This window comes from Thermothelomyces thermophilus, chromosome 5 (genome assembly GCF_000226095.1).
Source record: "Thermothelomyces thermophilus ATCC 42464 chromosome 5, complete sequence".
Lineage (NCBI taxonomy): Eukaryota > Fungi > Ascomycota > Sordariomycetes > Sordariales > Chaetomiaceae > Thermothelomyces > Thermothelomyces thermophilus.
Window position 1 is genome coordinate 3,541,641 of NC_016476.1, and position 17,313 is coordinate 3,558,953.

The 17,313-nt window shown below is 57.8% G+C and overlaps 4 protein-coding genes across 4 annotated transcripts; all 4 read right to left on the reverse strand.

Moving 5' to 3' along the window:
• Positions 1-1,093: 1,093 nt before the first annotated feature.
• On the reverse strand, positions 1,094-2,480 carry MYCTH_2316068 (uncharacterized protein). Its single transcript, XM_003665463.1, has 2 exons — positions 1,890-2,480; positions 1,094-1,789 (listed from the first exon to the last, which is right to left on the reverse strand). Exons 1-2 carry the CDS (start codon positions 2,078-2,080, stop codon positions 1,408-1,410), a joined length of 573 nt encoding a protein of 190 aa, XP_003665511.1. The 5' UTR covers positions 2,081-2,480; the 3' UTR covers positions 1,094-1,407.
• A 967-nt stretch (positions 2,481-3,447) lies between these two features.
• Positions 3,448-5,475, reverse strand: MYCTH_2309375 (uncharacterized protein). Its single transcript, XM_003665464.1, has 3 exons — positions 5,435-5,475; positions 4,183-5,061; positions 3,448-4,111 (listed from the first exon to the last, which is right to left on the reverse strand). Exons 2-3 carry the CDS (start codon positions 4,953-4,955, stop codon positions 3,799-3,801), a joined length of 1,086 nt encoding a protein of 361 aa, XP_003665512.1. The 5' UTR covers positions 4,956-5,061; positions 5,435-5,475; the 3' UTR covers positions 3,448-3,798.
• An 830-nt stretch (positions 5,476-6,305) lies between these two features.
• Positions 6,306-8,654, reverse strand: MYCTH_2309376 (glycosyltransferase family 90 protein). The gene is made up of 2 exons (XM_003665465.1): positions 7,782-8,654; positions 6,306-7,700 (listed from the first exon to the last, which is right to left on the reverse strand). The coding sequence occupies exons 1-2, from the start codon at positions 8,515-8,517 to the stop codon at positions 6,619-6,621; spliced, it is 1,818 nt and encodes a 605-aa protein (XP_003665513.1). The 5' UTR covers positions 8,518-8,654; the 3' UTR covers positions 6,306-6,618.
• Positions 8,655-9,718: 1,064 nt separating this feature from the next.
• MYCTH_2140301 (uncharacterized protein) lies at positions 9,719-16,239 on the reverse strand (the record flags this gene model as incomplete). The annotated part of the gene is made up of 8 exons (XM_003665466.1): positions 9,719-11,771; positions 12,693-12,792; positions 12,883-14,710; positions 14,765-14,792; positions 14,844-15,005; positions 15,064-15,387; positions 15,498-16,095; positions 16,157-16,239. 8 exons carry the CDS (start codon positions 16,237-16,239, stop codon positions 9,924-9,926), a joined length of 4,971 nt encoding a protein of 1,656 aa, XP_003665514.1. The 3' UTR covers positions 9,719-9,923.
• Positions 16,240-17,313: the final 1,074 nt, after the last annotated feature.

Consider the following 17,313-nt stretch of genomic DNA (forward strand, 5'->3'; position numbering starts at 1 on the left):
GTGCAGCCAAACACTCCCGCCTGCTGTTGGTGAACCGCTGGATGGTCCGTCTTGGCCTCGGAGACGGCCGCCTGCCCATTGGCTGAATCAGGGAACACTACAACACGAGTCGGCCTCCCGGCTCCGGCCCCCCCCCCCAGTAATTGCTCCGGCCTCTTCCCGGATCACAATCTCAGGCGGCATCTCCGGGGCCCGACAACCTCTATGACATGCGGCCGGTGCTGCGCCACCCCGGCTCAATGCCAAGCGCTGACGGTTTGAGGGCCGGAGAGGTCAGACCAAGGAATGAACGGTTGCTGTCCCGGTAGCGTCGCCATAATTCGCAGATATAGGTCACAGCCGACCATGGCCCTGCGGGTTTCCTCGGCAGGGGAAAGTCGCTGAATGTAGGTCGAGTTATCTAGACGAACTACATCAAGTCAAGATTACGCCACTCGGCTATGTTGATTTCAGGCGGCCCGCTTCAAAGCAGCAGATGGATGGGTGTTGCTATCGGCCGTAGGCTCACGTTGGCGTTTAAGCCAGGGACATGACCTTGAGCATGTTTTGAAACAGCTTCCAAGGCCAGCCTATGTCTTTACAACGTTCAAGCACCTTCTCTGGGCTACATGAAACCGAGTAGTGGTGCCCATTGTCGTTTGATGGTGGTTTTGCTGTTGCCGACGAATCGGACCTGCCTCATGGTATCTTTGTGACTATCAACACAAGGTCTAGGCCCCATCGTGGGCCACAGATTGGCCATGATGTTCGCTGCGAAGCCGGGTATGCCGAGGAGAGCACACCGAGCACCAACCGAGAAGACGGAAACTGCCACAGCACATCTGACAGGCCGGTAGGTTGTAGCTCTTGCCCTCCTCCTTTCTTGCCCGCTTGTGTTTCCTGTAGATAACTGATGGACTGCTGTAGGAGTGGAGTAATACTGAGTGGCATTTTCGGGCTTCGAATGGCGGTTTCTCCTATCGTATGGAACGGCTGTATGATCTAGCGTAGATTCCCCCTTTTGTTTCGTCCCATGTTCGAGCTGGCGACTCCTTTTTCTCGGTTGCTGTCTTGTATAGGAAAGTGCTGCCTTGACAAAACCCCTAGCTGCATTAATCATGACATCTTGATCATTATTCTGCTTCAGTTTGACCGCAATATACATCATGCCCCGCCGCTATAAACTCCTGACCCCAAATTGACCACAATATCACAAATCATCCGCAGTCCGTGACCCCGTGAGCCCAACTCCGTCTATCGATGCATCAGAATAACTCCAAAGAAGCCAAAAAAAAAAAGGCGTGATCCAAAAAGAGATAAAGGAAGATATCGGGCATAGAATCTCCGCGCGGCCCGTGTCCGTACTTCGACGAGGACGCGAGCCTCGAGGCCGTAAGGAAGGCATCAATGACATCAATCTTTGCCTCGTCACGAATCGTCCGCAAAAACCTGATAAGCCATAACCATGATCCAGAGCAAGAAGATCGCGCCAACCAGCCCAAAAGCAAACACAGCCTGCCAGCTCTGGCAGATGCCCCTCTGCTCCAGCCACGCGAGCGTCTGCAGCGTCTCTCCGTTGGGCCGCGGGTCGGCGCCGAACACAAACAGGTTGCAGCTGGAGCTGACCGAGTTGGTAGGGCCCCACAGCTGGATCGAGATGACAATCAGGCCGACCATCCACATCACGAACAGGATGAAGCCGCCAATCATGACGATGGAGGGCAGCAGGCGGCGCCGAAAGATGAGCCAGAGGAGGAGCAGGATGAAGGCGACGCCCAGGGAGCCAACCGTGATGTAGTAGGGGAAATACCTGCGGGGCGGGGCGGGGAGCACGAGACGTGCCGTGTTAGCAGCTGCCGTTGGGGAAGCCTAAGGGGGGGGTTAGAGAAGAGCATCGGCGGGGAGCGCACCATGGTATTGGCAGCAGGAGAGCCTGCTGGATCTGGATAAAGGTCGCAAACACGCCAATAACGAGGCAGGAGGCAATCAGCATAATGAGCATCCAGATATTGAGCTGCACAGCCGACCAGTGGTATTTGTGGATGCGCTCGACGACGCGGCGCTCGTAAACGAGCGAGCCGCTTGTGACGGTAGACGCCATCGCGGCAAGTTGTGTCTCAGAGACGATTCGGTAGGTATCGGGTGAATCGAGGGTGTGTGCGGTTCAGAATCGGTGTTCCGGCAAACTCTGGGCTCGTGGTCGAAGATCGGGTTCGGCGTCGGCGCCGGCGCCGGGTCATGCACCAGGAGGGGCTTGTTCGGCGACGATGGCCGGCGGGGAGGACCCGAAGTTGGCCAAAGCGCTTCCCTGTATGGATTTCAAGAGAGCTTCTGGGAGTGGAAGCGACGCAGCGTGACGGCTTCCGCAGTGCCGCGGTGCTCCCTGCGATCCCTGCAAGGTAGAGTCACTGCACAAGCGTCCAACCTGCCTGCGTCGGACCGCACCGCCGTACAATGCCCTTCTGTTTCTAGTGGGGAGTCGCAAGAGCTCAGGAACCCAAGTCCAAGCCTGGCCTGAGAAAAAGAACGATTTTCGAACGGAACGGGGCTGCTCCCCTGTGCTCAAAGCTTTGCGACGAGGCGGACGCCTCGGGCGGTCGCAAACGGAGCGAGTGCCACGTTTGGTGCGTGCGTGGGGGTGGGAGAGGCTGGCGATGGATCCAAGCAATCAAGCAATCAAGCAAATCGGGTTTCGGTTTGGTGTTGACGGGATCCCCACCATTGGGTGGAGCGGGACTTTCGATATGAAGTGGCTGGGAAGAGAGGCCGGGTCTAAAGAATCGGTCGGGGAGGCTGAGGTTGATGAGATAAAACCCGTCACGGTGAGGGCAAGGTGAAGACAATTGACATAATGCGATCCAATGCGGCAAATGCGACAGGAAGGGGAGAAGTTGGTTCCTACGAGGATTCCCGCGCCGCGCACGTCAGTCTCGTCGAGTGCGGGAGCTAAGATGGCTTGGCGCCCGTTTGTTTGTCGGTGCCTGACTGGACTAACCCGTGGGGGGCAGGGATTGAGTCGGCGGGCGGGACCCTGAGGAGGGGGAAGGAACGCACGCGGGGAGAATGACGAGAGAGTGTTTAGAGTGATTCATCGATGACCCCGATGCTTACACTAAGAGAGGAAAAAAATACTGCTTGCCTATCGTTTAAATCTACAGCTACAAATCGCCGATCGATCGGGCAGGAACAAGCCGGCGAAGGCAGGGGGATGGAAGTATAACACAGCCGGACATAGTCGCCAACCGTTTGACAACTCATCAGAGCGAGCTGTCAGGCGCTTGGTTCCTGCATCCAAAAACGCCGCTGGTTGGAGCGGCGTGAGTGGGCTGCAGCCAAACCTTAGCCCTTGCAGCCTTGTTGGTTGCTGGCGTTGACGTTGGGCTCCCAAGATCGGAATGCCGCGGCGCGAGGCCCACATGGAACCGGAGACCAACCAACAACAACCCCCCTGCACAAGGCGCGGCAACAGCCTACCGAAGTATATCACGTAAGGAGATCAGGATGGGTCATTTCCTACGTCTTTAAATTCTGTGTCTAACCAGACGCCTGTCTACAGTCATAGAGATATAGAGATGAAGCAATATGTCTGTATGTACATATAAATGACTAGCGAGCCGTGAAAACAGCGCCGAAAGGTGGTGCCAAGGAAAGAAAGTTCTGTCGTGTCCCGAGATCCGAGCCCTATGTAGAATTTGCGATTGAACCGCCCTTGAGCGCCACAAGAAGATCTGTGCCCGACAATTGAGATCTAACCGCAGACCAACCAAAACCCTGCGCCGCAATCCGCTACGTCTTCGTCATCACACCCCGTTCCCCGCCTCACAGCAGGCTCTCGCCGAGAGCGCAGCGGACGAGGGAGCAGCCGGCTCGGACGGTCTCGTGGGCGCCCAGGTCGGTATCTGCCGCCAGGCGGGGGTTGACCTCGACGAGGTCCACCGCCACCAGGCTGCCGGTCTGGTGCACCGACTCGCAGATGAAGTCGCCCTCGCGCAGGGTTAGACCCCCACGCACCGGCGTGCCGGTCGACGGCGCCCACATGGGGTCGAGGGCGTCGACATCGAACGAGAGGTGGATCGGAGTGTCGTTGCCGATGTGCGCGAGCGCCATCTCCATGACGCGACCGATGCCGTGCCTAGATTTGCAACTGTCAGCCTTGACTCGCCCCGTTTTTCCCAAAGCGCGCCGGAAAAAAAATTGGCTTACTTGTCGATGTCAAACATGCTGAACGCCTTGATGCCATTCTCCCGCAGGATACGCTTCTCCCCGGCGTCCACATCCCGCAACCCAATGTACACCAGCTTCTTGACGCTCACCCGGTGCTCGTCCGTCAACCAGCCAAAGAACTCCTCCTTATCATCGCGCGCGAGGCCGGTCAGGAAGCTGACGGGCATTCCGTGCACGTTGCCGCTGCCGCTCGTCTCCGGGGTGTTGATGTCGGCGTGCGCATCGACCCAAATGACCGCAATGTCCCTCCCGATCCTCTCCCTGGTGGCCTTGGCGGTCCCCGCGATGGTGCCGATGGCGATGCTGTGGTCCCCGCCCAGGGTCAACACCAGCCTGCCTTCCTTGGCGTGCCTGTAGACCTGTTCGGCGATGCGCCTCGTGACAGCCGACACGGCGCGGGGGTTCTTCATGCCGCGGTGGGGCGGGTCCTGCGCCGGCACGACGTCGGAGAACGAATGCACGGCGTCATGGCCGTGCAGCCTGTAGCCGAGGTCGTCGCGCAGCTGTGTCAGCAGGCCCGACTCGATCAGCGCAGCGGGCGCCGCGTCGACTCCCGGCTTGGGCTGCCCGCCCGAGAAACCGACCGCGACGATCCCCAGGTCCTGGGGCTGCGACAGGAACTTGGATTCGATCATGGACGTGTTGTCCAGCCTGCCGAAGTGGCGTGGGGCGGGCTGCTTGGTGGTGGTGCAGGATTGCTGCGTCGCCGATGCGCTTTCGTTGAAATCGCCGCTGACACGGGAGGGAGACATGGTAATATACGGGTGGCGATATTAGCAACCAGGAAATGTGGAATCAACTGATCTTTCGATTCGTTCTCTCTGCGCGGGAGTTTCGAACCGCGAGATCTCGCGAGATCTGTCGCTCGTCAGTCAGAACTTCAGAACACTGAAAAAAAAAAGAAGAAAAAAAAAAGAAAAAAACCTAAAATATAGCAGGCCTCCCCCCTTCCACCCTCCCCCCTCCACAAAGAACTTGTATCAAAAATGAAGCGATAAACGGCTTATCGCCGGCCAGGCTCTCTCAATGGAACCTCCCGGCACATGGCACATGTCAAACAAGGGATCCTGGCAGATCTTCCGCCCGTGATCTAGTCTCTGCCAAGCATTCCATTCGTTTTCGAACACGCCAAGCCCATTTGACAGCAAGCTCAAGCGACTCCGTAGTTTGGTGGGGCTGCCGAGGGGCACAACTGATTCAGATAGATGAGACGAGACCTCGAAACACATACCTTTTGTTCGCCTCACAGGACAACTGATGCTGGAACACCAGGAAGACAGAATCGGAGTGCAACGGGACCGTGTTTGTCGGCCACGGAGAAAGACCGGCGGATCAGTGTGATGTCGGCAGCCCACAAGATCGGGATCGGGGTTGCTGCACAGAAATGCCAAGATCGATTCTCGAGGGAGTCGTCAGTGATTATTTTTGCAGAGAAGAATGAGAGCTTCCACCATCACGAATAAATAAAGGCAGGCCTCGACCTTTTTTATATATCACTTCTTCCGCCCCCTCCGAGGGGTCAAAACGTAAGCTCGTCGATGCCGCCTCGCCAGGAGGTCCACACCGCATCGCTTGCAAGCACTGGCAGTGGCTCGGTCCTTTTCCAAACCCTCCCCATCCTTGGATTTGTCTTGCTGTGCCGTCAAAATCACTCACGTGGGGAGAGTCTCGGTGTTTGTCAGGGGGCGGTACCACATCATCTCGGAGCCGACTGCCGTTAAGTTATAAGTGCGATTGCAGTTAACGGCAGGCGTCTAAGTTTTGGCGGATACCACCGGCAAATCCCGGCCCACAGCAGCCACCGAGCAGGCATCGTTCAGGCATCGCCTCCGGCCCCTCCACCGCCTGCGCTCGCCGTGCTTGACCACCGTGGCTGCGAACCCTGCCGCCGAGCAATGACCACGGGATGCATGTTTAGGTAAGAGATTGCTCTGGTTTCTGAATCGGGGTTCATGGGTTGGGCGTCACGGGGACATATTGATGAGCGGAAAATCAGGAGTTGTGCAAAACATGTGTCAGTTGCGAAACGCCAAGCTTGATCGAATCGATCCAGAACCAGATAAGCCTTGATACCAAGCTACGATACATAAGGTACTGTACATTAGTGTACGGATTAGATAGATCATCTGAAACTGCGACGATTTGGTTCAATATCGGCAGAATCTTCCATCATTCATTACAACGAAGTACACACAGATTGGTTGCCCATCCTAGACAATGCGCCGCGCAGCAGTCTTTGCCCAGCCTCTAAAAATCCCTAGGCCGATAAGTTCCCAACACACAGACACTGATAACCTTAAACCCTGACGCGATTGCGATGGCCCGAGACGTGCAGCTCTACACTTGCGCAGACAAGTGTAAGCACAATCACATCAACCTCACCTTGACTCAATGCGACACAAGACCCGTCAGGGCTCATAATAAATCATCAACCCACCCCATCATCTCCCGCCTTTCGTCCACGACCCTCGCATACTCCAACAGCAGCCTCAATACGTAGACCTGCATATCTTCTTTCCTCAATACCCTCGCGGCCCAGTCTCTCCCGTCCATTGCGATCTTTTTCGCAACGTCATCCCTCCCTTGCGTCTTGCCGTTTCCAAGGAAATACGCCAACAAGCCGAACCAGTCCCCGAACCGATTGTCCATCGGCACAAAGTGTTTCCATGCCACCAGCCGGCTGTCATGCCACTCCCGCCACAAAGTGGACTTGATCGGCAGCGAGGTGCTCTTTAGAAACCCGAGGTACCGCCCGCTGAACGAGTTGCCGTCAATATCGGGCAGGATCTTGAAGTGGAACTGATCGGCCATGGGGATGGAGGGGACGATGCTGAAGAAGGGTACTGTGTAGTTACAGCCTGGAAATCCCGGCTCGGATTCCTCGGGTGGCGGAACATAAAGGCACATCATGTCCGTGAAACCGATATTGGTGTTTGCCGAGATCCAGTCCGGCAGCGCGTCGGGGAGTGGGTAGCGCGGGGAGGGGAGGGCGAAGTTTGGCGGGGGCTGTGACGAGTCGGAGAGGATCGAGGCGTTATTCATGGCGACGAAGCGGTGGCGCTGGAAGGAGCGCCAGTTGTTCGGCCGGTTGCGGCCGCCAGTAGCTACCCCGCGCCAGGCCGCCATCGCATGTTTGGCTTCCCAGGGGATGGAGGCGCCCTCGGCGCCGACGAAGCGGTCTTCTTCGTTCCAGTAGATGGGCGCCGGGAGGAGGATGTCGTTGTTGACGGCGAGCTTAGAGCCGCCAAACATCGGGAGGAGCGACTTGGTCGCCGAGACGGAGAGGGGCTCGACGAAAATGCCTTCCAGGGCTTGCAGGTCGGGCTGGTGGCAGAAGGAGGTGCTGAGGGTGTAGTTGGCAACGTAGCCGTCTCGCATATGTGCGAGGCTGAAGGGGTCGGCAATGGCCGGTGTCTGGTCAAAGTCGGTGATGACTTCGGCTTCGCGAGCTGGGCTGTCGGGTGGACATCCGCGGCGCACAATGCGCCAGTAGTGCTCTGTAATGTCTCTCGGTTAGTGTTATCTCCAGGCGGGCTGACGGAGGAAGAGGAGGAGGAAGAAGGATCAAGGCGGCTTACTGTCGCTTTCCCAGATTACCGGCGGCATCTGCTCTTGATCCGGCGGCGCTTGCTCAACCGGAGGCAGCTTTCCAAAGTTGGATACCACCTCCTTCGGGTTCGCCATCGTCTTGGTTTTGGCCGCCTCACGCAGATACTCGTTCACGTCTTCCCAGGACGCCACTACCCTCGGCTCGTCCATCGGGTTCAAGGCGAGGTCCATATCCGGGAGAAGATGCTCGATAGTTTGTATCAAAGTCAGCCAGATCTGCGTCCAAAACCAATCGCTTTCTGTCGAGGCCTTGTGGTCGCGAATGTGGATGCGCATCTCAAACTCGCGAGCGTCTTTGCGAATGCGCGCAGGATCGAGCGCCCAAAACGGCTCCAGATCATGATAAATCTGGTCCCAGAAGTCTTCGACAATGATGGCTTGTTTTTCCACCGCGAATTGGTACCATTGATCGAAGCCGGGCGGGGGGTGTCTGCCGCGGCGCTTGCGGTAGGCGGCGGCGGCATCTGGCAGGCTTTTGGTCGCCTTTGCGATCTTGGATGCGAACTCTTTCTCGGCGGCCTTGACTAGCTTGTCGATGGGATGCCCGGACGAGCTGAACAATCGGCGCCACGGCCTCAACGGTGCGAAGGAGCCATCCTGGGAGGGGTCGGAGGGCCCGAGCAGGGAGTAGAAGACGAAGATCAGGAGGAGCGCTCGCACGATGTAGCGAACAGCCGTCGATGGACGACGAGGAAACCCCACCATGGTTCTATATCAGAGGATCATTCCGGAGTATCGATTGAAGAATGTCGTCTATCTCCGTCTTGTCGTGCAGAGGACGTTAGGTTATCAGTCCGACTGGCAACAAAGTCGCATCAGACTTAACAGGCTCGCCGGGTTGCTGCATCAAACTGACAGACGGCCAACAAGACAAAATGAGGCTCGTAGTCGGTGGTTGTGCAGGTTGTGGGACATTGGGGGAGAAGAGTCAGCACTCCCTCCCATGGAGGAGCAAGAGGACGAAGACAAGCAAGCAAGGCTACGAATCGGTGTTGGACCGCGAAACGAGCAAGGATCCCCAGAAAGTGTTCAGAAACTGTGCAGCTCTGGCGTAGTTACCCCCGGCAGGAACAACAGGGGTTCACCTCCCAATCACTCTGGAGTCTGTGTGGGTCTGCCGCTTCGGCAATCATACCCCGTATCCACTCAGGCTCCGCGCACCCGCGGCGTGAGTAGTATTCGGAGTAGTAGTGCGTCTGTACACTACTGAAGGGAGGCAATTCCGTAGTGATAGGGTATGTACGTACATATGTACAATACAACGAACTACATCCATACTGTAATCTGCGGTCCATACTCCGTACCGTCGTTCAAACACCGCTCAAGTACGTAGTGTGTTCGATGCCGAAGACACGAATACGGAATGATAAGTACACACTTGCCCGCCAATGCCCAGGTTGCCGACAAAAGCGTCCCACTGAAAATACCGAGCCGAGAGGCAAGAATCGACGCCACATGCGATATCGTTGGTTCTGAATGCCGCATTAACTAGCGCCCGCCTTGATTCTCTGTGCGCTTCCAAGGCCATCCAACGCGCCGTGCCCACAGTGTTCCAGGTTGTAAAGCGCAAGACCCGAAAGCAAACACGCTATCCATGCATATTATATTTTAGATTAGTCCCCCGCTGGCGCACTCCAGGACCCTGCCAAGTTTTTTTTCTTGGTGGGGTTGGGCCGCTGTGGTGGTGCAGCCGCGGGCCTTCTGCACGACTGCTTTGCTGCATCCAATAATCAGTCACTCGCAAGCGCGGTCCAGAAATAGAAGGAGGGCTAGCCGATCAACCCCTGACAGGCGCCGAAGATTGCCATACAACGGGAAAACACGGAGAGAGGACAAAATAACCGCATCCCGTTTTAGAGGGAGGGCCTTCTACTGAACCTGGGACAATACACCATATGCGTCGTTGACCATGGAGACTGTTGGTTGTGATACTTGTACATACATTAACAGATATACACACCCCGAAACACCGGGGAAAGATCTGAGCCTCATATGCTCCGCGATACACCCTTATATACATAGTACAGAAAAACGCCGTCTACCCATATACGCCTTGCCATGCATGCCGTGCCGTCTTGAGTGCAACTTTGGAAATTCCCCCTCTCTCCTCTCTATTCAGACATAGCAAACTTCCCGTCCTCCTCGTCGGGACTCTCCATGTCCTCAAGGGTGCGGGACACCAGCTCCGAATAGCTCGGCCGGAACGGCCAGGTCATCCAGGCCTCGGCGATTTCGACCATCTGGCTCTGGCTGAGCGTCCGCGTCGGCTGCTCGAGGAGGCCCGGCGGGATCCCGCCCTTCCGGGGATCGAGCAGGCTCGGGCAACGCGGGACGATGCCCTCGCCGGCGCCGGCGGCGATGCTGTTGAGCGACTTGGTGACCGGGTCGATCGGGCGCTGGACGAGCCCGCGCAGGATGAGGTCGAACGTGTCGCCCCCGCGCGTCGAGTGCTGGCCCATGTCGCGCAGGATCCCGGGCACCGCCTTGGGCTGGATGTCCAGAAGGGTGCAGGGCACCTGGGGGAAGAACTCGGCGGGGGTCGCTCGCAGGGGCTCGACGTAGCGGCGGTCCCAGTTCAGGATGGGCGATTCCTGCCGGAGGATGTGGAGGTTGTCGCGGTGGAGGAGGAGGTCGCTGCGGGCCGCCTGCTCGAGGCTATTGGCCCGCTCGCCCCACGCCTGCCCGCGCTTGCGCGCCTTGGCCAGGAGCTTCTCGTTCGAGCCGGCGTCGATGTAGGCTTGGATGATCGCGTAGTACTCCTCCATCATCTTCACAATCATCTCCGAGCGCCTGAGGGTGTGGTTGCGTAGGTATAGGAGGCTCTTGTATCGCTTGTGTTCCTTGGAGCTTGTGGAAAGCTCCCCTTTTAAGTAAGCGGCCTCGAGCGCTTCCAGCTCGGCCATGTACGGCCGCTCGTGCGTGTGTTTGCTGGCGAAGGCGGCGGGGTCGTTGAGCTTTGCGACCTCGAGGAACTCGCGCAGATGCTGCGGCTCCCTCCCCGGCAGCATCTCAAACCCGCCCGCGCGCATCCGCTCCGCCGTCTTCATCGTGCTCTCGAGATCGAGAGCATCGTCGCGCTGGAACCAGGCTGGGGTGCGCCCGCTGGTCGAGATGTCCTGCTCGCCGCCGACGATCTCGCACACCCAGTCGGTCGCAATCTCTGCCTCGATGGCCATCTTCTTGCGCCGCTGGACGGTGCGCGGCAGCATCGACATCTTCTCCGAGTTCTCGGCCCATATGAGCATGCGCACGAGGCCGTACTTCTGGAACAGGCCGCCGGGGCGGATCGAGGAGATCACCTGAAACAGAACCAGCTGGGCGAGGCTTTCGAAGGTTCGGAACCTCCTCTTCGGGTACATGGCCAGATTCATGGTGACGAGTAGCGTGTCGTTGCGCTCCGGCATCTCCTTGGGGCTGTACCTGCGCTCGACCTGGTGCGGCAGCACCTCTGGGCTCAGGATCTTGTTGAGCTGCTCCCAGACGATGCCGGATTCGGGGAGTAGCCGGGCGCCGGGCCGGTCGAGAAGTGGTTGGAGATAGGGCTTGTAGAATTCCTCGTCGGGCTCCATAAGGATGTGAGAGCGCGGTCTGAGCAGATCGTTGAGCTTCTGGCTCCAGACGCCGGCGCCCGGGAAGATGTCGATGAGATCGCATCCCTCGTGCCGGGTCAAGGTCGATTTGATGTAGTTCAGGGTGTCGTCGCACAGCTTCTCGCTGACAATGTTGACGCGGTACTTGTCGGTGTTTTTGCCCTTGCGCTTGCCGCGCATTGCCGCCCAGGAGCCGTCCTTATGAAGGCTCGCCGCGATGTCGTTGGGCAACTCCAAAGTGGCGCTCGGTTTGGATGCCGCCGCATAATTGGCCTGCTGCGCGCAGACGCGGCGCATTGCGCGCGGGAGAAGTGTTCTGCGCGCATGGCCGCCAAGTGCGTACATTGGGGGACGAGCGGCGCGCGTGTTCTGACGAGCAAGACGGCAGAATAATGCAACAAGTTGCACCTCGCATTCGGGCCAAAAAAGTTCCAGCGGCCGAGTTTTGCCCGTTGCGACTGATGCCATAATGCAGCGGCGGTTGATAGAGATACCATATGATAAGGGTTGGGGTTGTGAGTTGAAGCGGAACGAGGCATTGAACATTTAGTTTCGTCGGAGCCTTAACTAAGTAGACGAATTTAGTATAAGCCTTAACTAAAAACAGTTATTTATAACGAATTAGTAAATTATAAGCTCTAATCTCAAGAAGCTTTAATTAATATTAATCATTACCTTATAAATATATTTATAGAGACTTTAAAAGATATAAAACTAACTGACTAATTAGATATTGAACTAAGACTAAAAACTAGCTAACTTTGCAACCCTGCTTGAAAGTAACCTAAACGATTCAACGAACAGGAAGGGAGCGACAGAAGGATGCAAGCCAGAGAGCTGCAATGCAGCTTTTGCAAGTCGCACTACACTGATGACTTAACAGACAGACCTAGGGATTCAGTTTATTTAGGCACAAGGAAACCTCTAATCGAAAAGAAAAAAAGAGAGAAACTGAAAGGCCACAGTATTGCTGGTGCAAATAATTATAACCCCCCCCCACACTGGCACCACTTACGCAGCCAACCCAACGCCGTTACTCTCGCTGTCCAAACGCCATCCTTCCATCTCCTCTCCCATGACTCCGGTCTTCCTGATCGGGCTCAGCAACCCCCCGCCGACACGAGGTAGCGGTAGGGAGAGCTCCTCAGGCAACCTGAATCTCGGCGTCGTCGGCACCCACTCTTCTTCCCTCTCCCCCTCCTCCCTCCCCTCTCCTCCGTGCCCGCTCGCGACCGCAACGACACCCACGGGCGTGACGGGCTCCGGCGCGCCGCCCTTCCGCCTGGCCACGTACGAGTCGCTCGCCGCCAGCCGCGCCACCTTCCTGAGCACCCTCCCCAGCCGATACCGCGCCCCGTACACGGGGCTCAGCCACGCGGCTACCATCCGGCTCGATCCCGGGCCGGTTCCCCCTGCCGCCGCCGCCGCCGCCGCCGCCGCCGCCGTTGAGGATGAAGGCGACGGCAGCGGAGATGACGACGACGGCGACGCGTGCAGGGCGATGATGACGTCCGGGTCGTACGTTCCCAGCAGCGAGGTCCAGCGCTTCCACAGGCGGAACCGGTTGGCGGCCAGGACGGCCAGCAGCTCGGCCTGCGGCAGGAAGTAGCGGAACGGCACGGGCGCGAGCAGGTGGTGCAGCAGGTGGGCGACGGCGTAGCGCAGGAACGGGTACGACGACATGACGAGGTGGCGCTGCGAGGAGACGGTCGGCGGCGGGTGCCACCAGTGGAGGGTCGTCGTCTCGACGAATGGGACGTCCTGGCGCTGGCGGGGGGAGGAAGGTGATGTTAGGGAGGAGGAGGAGGAGGACGAGGACGAGGAGGAGGTGGTGGGGGGGAAGGGCTTGTGCCGGCTGCGGCGGGCGCAGCCGTGGCCGAGGGCTTCGAAGTCCCGCATGTTGAGGTAGGTGAGGCAGGCGCGGAGGATGGTGTAGTGGGTGATGTCGAAAAAGTCGGAGAGGGGCAAGCTGGAAGGGATGGACGGGTTTCCGGTCGTGAGGCAAGCGAAGCCTCGGCCGGAGAGGAAGAAGTTGCGGACGGAAGGGTGGATGGGGTAGACGCGCTGCAGGCCAAGGGTTTCGTTGGCGTGGTGGTGGCCTTGGCAGCGGTCGTTGTCGGATTTGAGCTCGAGGAGGCCGATGGAGCGGGCGCGCAGCCAGCGGTAGAATTGGGATGGCGTGTCGGAGCTGATCTCGGAGTTGCGGAGCTGGCGGAGCTCGCGCATCGAGAAAGGCATACCAATGTCGAACGCCATTAGCGGACCGAGCCGCTCGAACAAGGCGAAGGGGTCTGGCTCGGTGAGTCTGATGGCGAGGAACAGGTCGTTGAGCCGCATGGGCTCCGCAGCGAGCATCACCCATTGGAAGAGGAGAAGAGACTCGGCCCGCTCTCGGTCGTTCAGGGTCGACAGCATCCACTCGTACAGGCCGTAGAGATCGCCGGGGATTTCCTCCACGGTATGCTCGATCATGTCCCGTGTGGCACCCTCCATGATGGCTGCGTTCAGTATGTTGACTACGATCTCCGCCCACAGAAACACGCCGGTCGATTTTTCGGCAATCCTGTTGACCGTCCGATTCCGCTCTTGCCACCCGGCAATCAGGTTCAGATTGACGTATCGCAGGATATCATCGGCGTTGCGCAGATGCATCGCAATACTGATAACGTTCTCCTCTTGGATGATCTCTGGATGGTGGCCGCTCGCGAGACAGATGCTAAAGTCGGAGTTGTGCGCAAGATGAGACAGGCGGCCGAGCAGCTCGTGCACATACGACGGGCACGCATCGTCAGAAACCTCGACGAAGATGAAGGTTCTCCGGGCCCGTGCTCGGGCTGTCTGGTTGGCATAATAGTCGGCGAAGAAGGCAGAGATCTGGGCGTCATCAAACGTTTGCGGGTCGTCTCGTGTTTGGTTGTACAGCGCAAGGAGGGCTTTTCGGAGGGACGGATCTTGTAAGAAGAGCCGGGCGAGAAGGCTGCGGTAAATACTGGCTGGGCTTGAACGCCGGTGTCCGGTGTTGGCACCTCCTGTTAGATCGTCGGCCTCGGCGGCGACCCAGATGAATGAGGCGCCTGCCGGGCCCCATTGTCTCTCGAGGCGTTTCTGGAGCGACCTTAGTAAAATCGTCTTTCCGGATCCTGATTCTCCCCTTATCCACAGGATCTTTTGCTTGTTTGGCCCATGACGGTGACACCACGTCTGGAACTCGTGCAGGTCGTACAGCCAGAGGCATGTGCCAGGGTAAGCCCTTGCTTGAACTGGCTCGGGAACTGCGGGTTGCGTGTGGCTGAGAGCCAACAGACATTCTGCGAATCGTTAGCGCGGCATCCGTGATAAAATGGGGCTTCCAACCAACACACCGGTCTCTCTGGCATTCAACGAGGCGCGCTACAATCCGTCAGCCCTTGTCCCGTGCATTATTCACGAAAGCAAACCTACTCCGTCTTCTTCGGTGGTGATGATGGCCGCCAGGGTCTTGACCAATGCGCGGTATCCCTGGTCTTGGGCCGATCCGAACTTGCAGATATCGTTATGGAGCGCATAAATAGTCTCTGGGTTCTCCCTCGGATCACCGATGAAGCTCGCCAGGCGCCGTATTGTCTGTTCCCGTCAACAGAGGAGCCCAACGCGCGTATTCGAGGTGTCTCCTGGTACGTACCGTTTCCGCCCTCAGTTCTGGGTACTGATAGCTTGCAATGACCGATTCCTGGAACGTCTTGACCTTGAAGTTGTACTCGTTCCAAAGCTTCACAAATGTTTGCCGGCCTAGCTCCAGCTCGAGCGCGCGTATTCCGCATACCTCGCGAAGAAGCGAATCGCTCGGGTCGGCGTGTAGAGTGGCGACGGCCATGCTTTGGACGGCATCTCCCAAGTTGCAATGTTCTGTGCCACGATGCGGGCTACCGAGGAAAACGACGGCGGAAGTCGACAGGAGGATCTCCTTTAGCGGCCCATCCCTCTCAGCTTCGGAGAGACGGAGGAGCTGTGCATGTTAGAACGGCACGACAACAACGAGGTAGGACATGGGCCACGGGTCTGATACTATACCTCCTTGACTAGAAGGCCTCCGGTCGAGTGCGCGACGAATATGACCGGCCTCGCTGCGGCCCCCAGGGCCGTGCGCCTGCTGGCGAGCTCGATCAATAGTTCCTGGGCATGGGCAAAGATATCACCCTGAGGGAGGAGCGCCTTTCGGTTGCTGACGAGCGTGTGGTAGCCCCAGGTGAATACCCTCGCGCCGGGGCACGACGCCGGCAGGAAGTCCAAGGGCCAGTACGCGTCAACATCGGATGCTGCTGCCCATAGGCCAGGCTCATCGGTCCCGGTCTCGGCAACTCTTTCCCTTGGTGACAACCTGGGCGACGCCTTGCGCAGAACGGTCCTCGATCTTCCTAGAGAGCCCGGCTTTCCTGGCTCGGCGAATCGGTCCAGGCCGACTCGAGGTGAGGAGTCGGCCGAGTTCTTCCCAGCCGGGATCCTGGATCTGCTCAGGGACCGCTGGTTTCGCGCAAGAAGCAGAGGTTCCGAGTTAGATCTCAGCAAGGGCGTCGCCGCCGGCGATTTCGTCAGCCTTCTCTTGGTCCCCGAACGGGGCGTGGTTGTTGTCTTTGGTGTCGTTGGCATCTGCCCCTGGCGTTCGAGCTTCCATGTGAAAACTGGATGCCCCCCGATACCATGGACCAGAATGATGCTGTTGAGCCTTGGTCAGCGACGGGGCAAAATGGTTGGCTAAGTTTTGCATCGTCACGCACTCAACCACCGGGTCGATGGGCCAGTCTGGCTCATACAAGAGCGTGAGACCGGCTGATTTGATGTCGTTCTCGCGCAGCTTCATTGCGTCGACGCCCAAACATGCATCGCCTCAACATCATGCTAATGCAGAAACACCGTGGTATCGCAGAGTTGCGTTGCGAAGCAGGGAGCATGACATCGGCGCCAATTTAGAAGCTAACGGCCGCATCGCTGACGGCAGCCATGACATGCGAAAGGGGGCACAGCCCGTAAAGATAGGGCCAAGGCCTTGGACCTCGCGGGCCGCTTGACCAGGCCAGCCGCCATGGGTCAGAGCCAGACATAATGCTGTTGCTATTGCTCCGTATTGCTCCCGTTTAGTGTATTAGCAGCTTAAACGTGCCGCGGGCAGAAGCGGCGAAGGGCAGCACACACCGTGTATTCCGTACGAGACTAGTCTCTGCTGAAACGCCGTTGGCCTGACCGGGCCAGTGTTTGTGCCCCGCGCTGTTACACGCTGTTTTGCCTGTCGGGTCAACGAGGGGCGCTTGGCAGGAAAGGGCGGCCAGGCGTTGGCCAACTTCGTGGTCGACTGTGCCGCGCGCTGCCTCTTTCACGCCGTTAGGCCCGGCCGCTATAAATAACCGAGCCGGCTGTTGTTCTTATTGTTGAGAGCGGTTGCTTGCTGCGGCACCTCGGTTGAAAGGACGTAAGGACGTATAGGGAGAGAGTGGCAATGCATTGTTTGGTGACGCTTTTGTTGGAATAACGAGCCCATGTTTGTCGAGATTCCAAGCGGTGTCGCCTTGAAGTGCTGGTTGGCCGACTTCCCTAATCATAAGGCAAGGTAACAAGAGCATGCAACTCCAACGCGGGCCGTGCAGGAAAACCACAGCGGCGGTACCAGGGTGTGCGTTACATATGAATGTAATGTCGTTGTAATGCAGGTGACTAGGAAAGCCGTCTATGGCATACGAAAGCAGCTGGCGTTATTTTGCAAAAGGTATAAAAGAACGGTAAAAGCAAAGGATAAACCGAACAATATGAGATATATGCTCGTCGGCTCTCAGCTTGCGGGTGGCACACACTGCCTGCTCGCGATTCTTGCAGCCAGCCAGCCATCTTCTGAAACGCACAAACCAGCCAAGACCTTTTGAACAATTCGATTGATGTAATC

What these genes read in the sequence shown, in the direction of transcription:
- MYCTH_2316068 (XM_003665463.1), bottom strand. Translation starts at nt 2,080, where the DNA reads ATGGCGTCTACCGTCACAAGCGGCTCGCTCGTTTACGAGCGCCGCGTC. An exon ending in CTCCTGCTGCCAATACCATG is followed by an intron (nt 1,790 to 1,889) that starts GTGCGCTCCCCG and finishes CCCGCCCCGCAG; the next exon opens with GTATTTCCCCTACTACATCA.
- MYCTH_2309375 (XM_003665464.1), bottom strand. Translation starts at nt 4,955, where the DNA reads ATGTCTCCCTCCCGTGTCAGCGGCGATTTCAACGAAAGCGCATCGGCG. An exon ending in AGCATGTTTGACATCGACAA is followed by an intron (nt 4,112 to 4,182) that starts GTAAGCCAATTT and finishes TTGCAAATCTAG; the next exon opens with GCACGGCATCGGTCGCGTCA.
- MYCTH_2309376 (XM_003665465.1), bottom strand. Translation starts at nt 8,517, where the DNA reads ATGGTGGGGTTTCCTCGTCGTCCATCGACGGCTGTTCGCTACATCGTG. An exon ending in GGTAATCTGGGAAAGCGACA is followed by an intron (nt 7,701 to 7,781) that starts GTAAGCCGCCTT and finishes GAGACATTACAG; the next exon opens with AGCACTACTGGCGCATTGTG.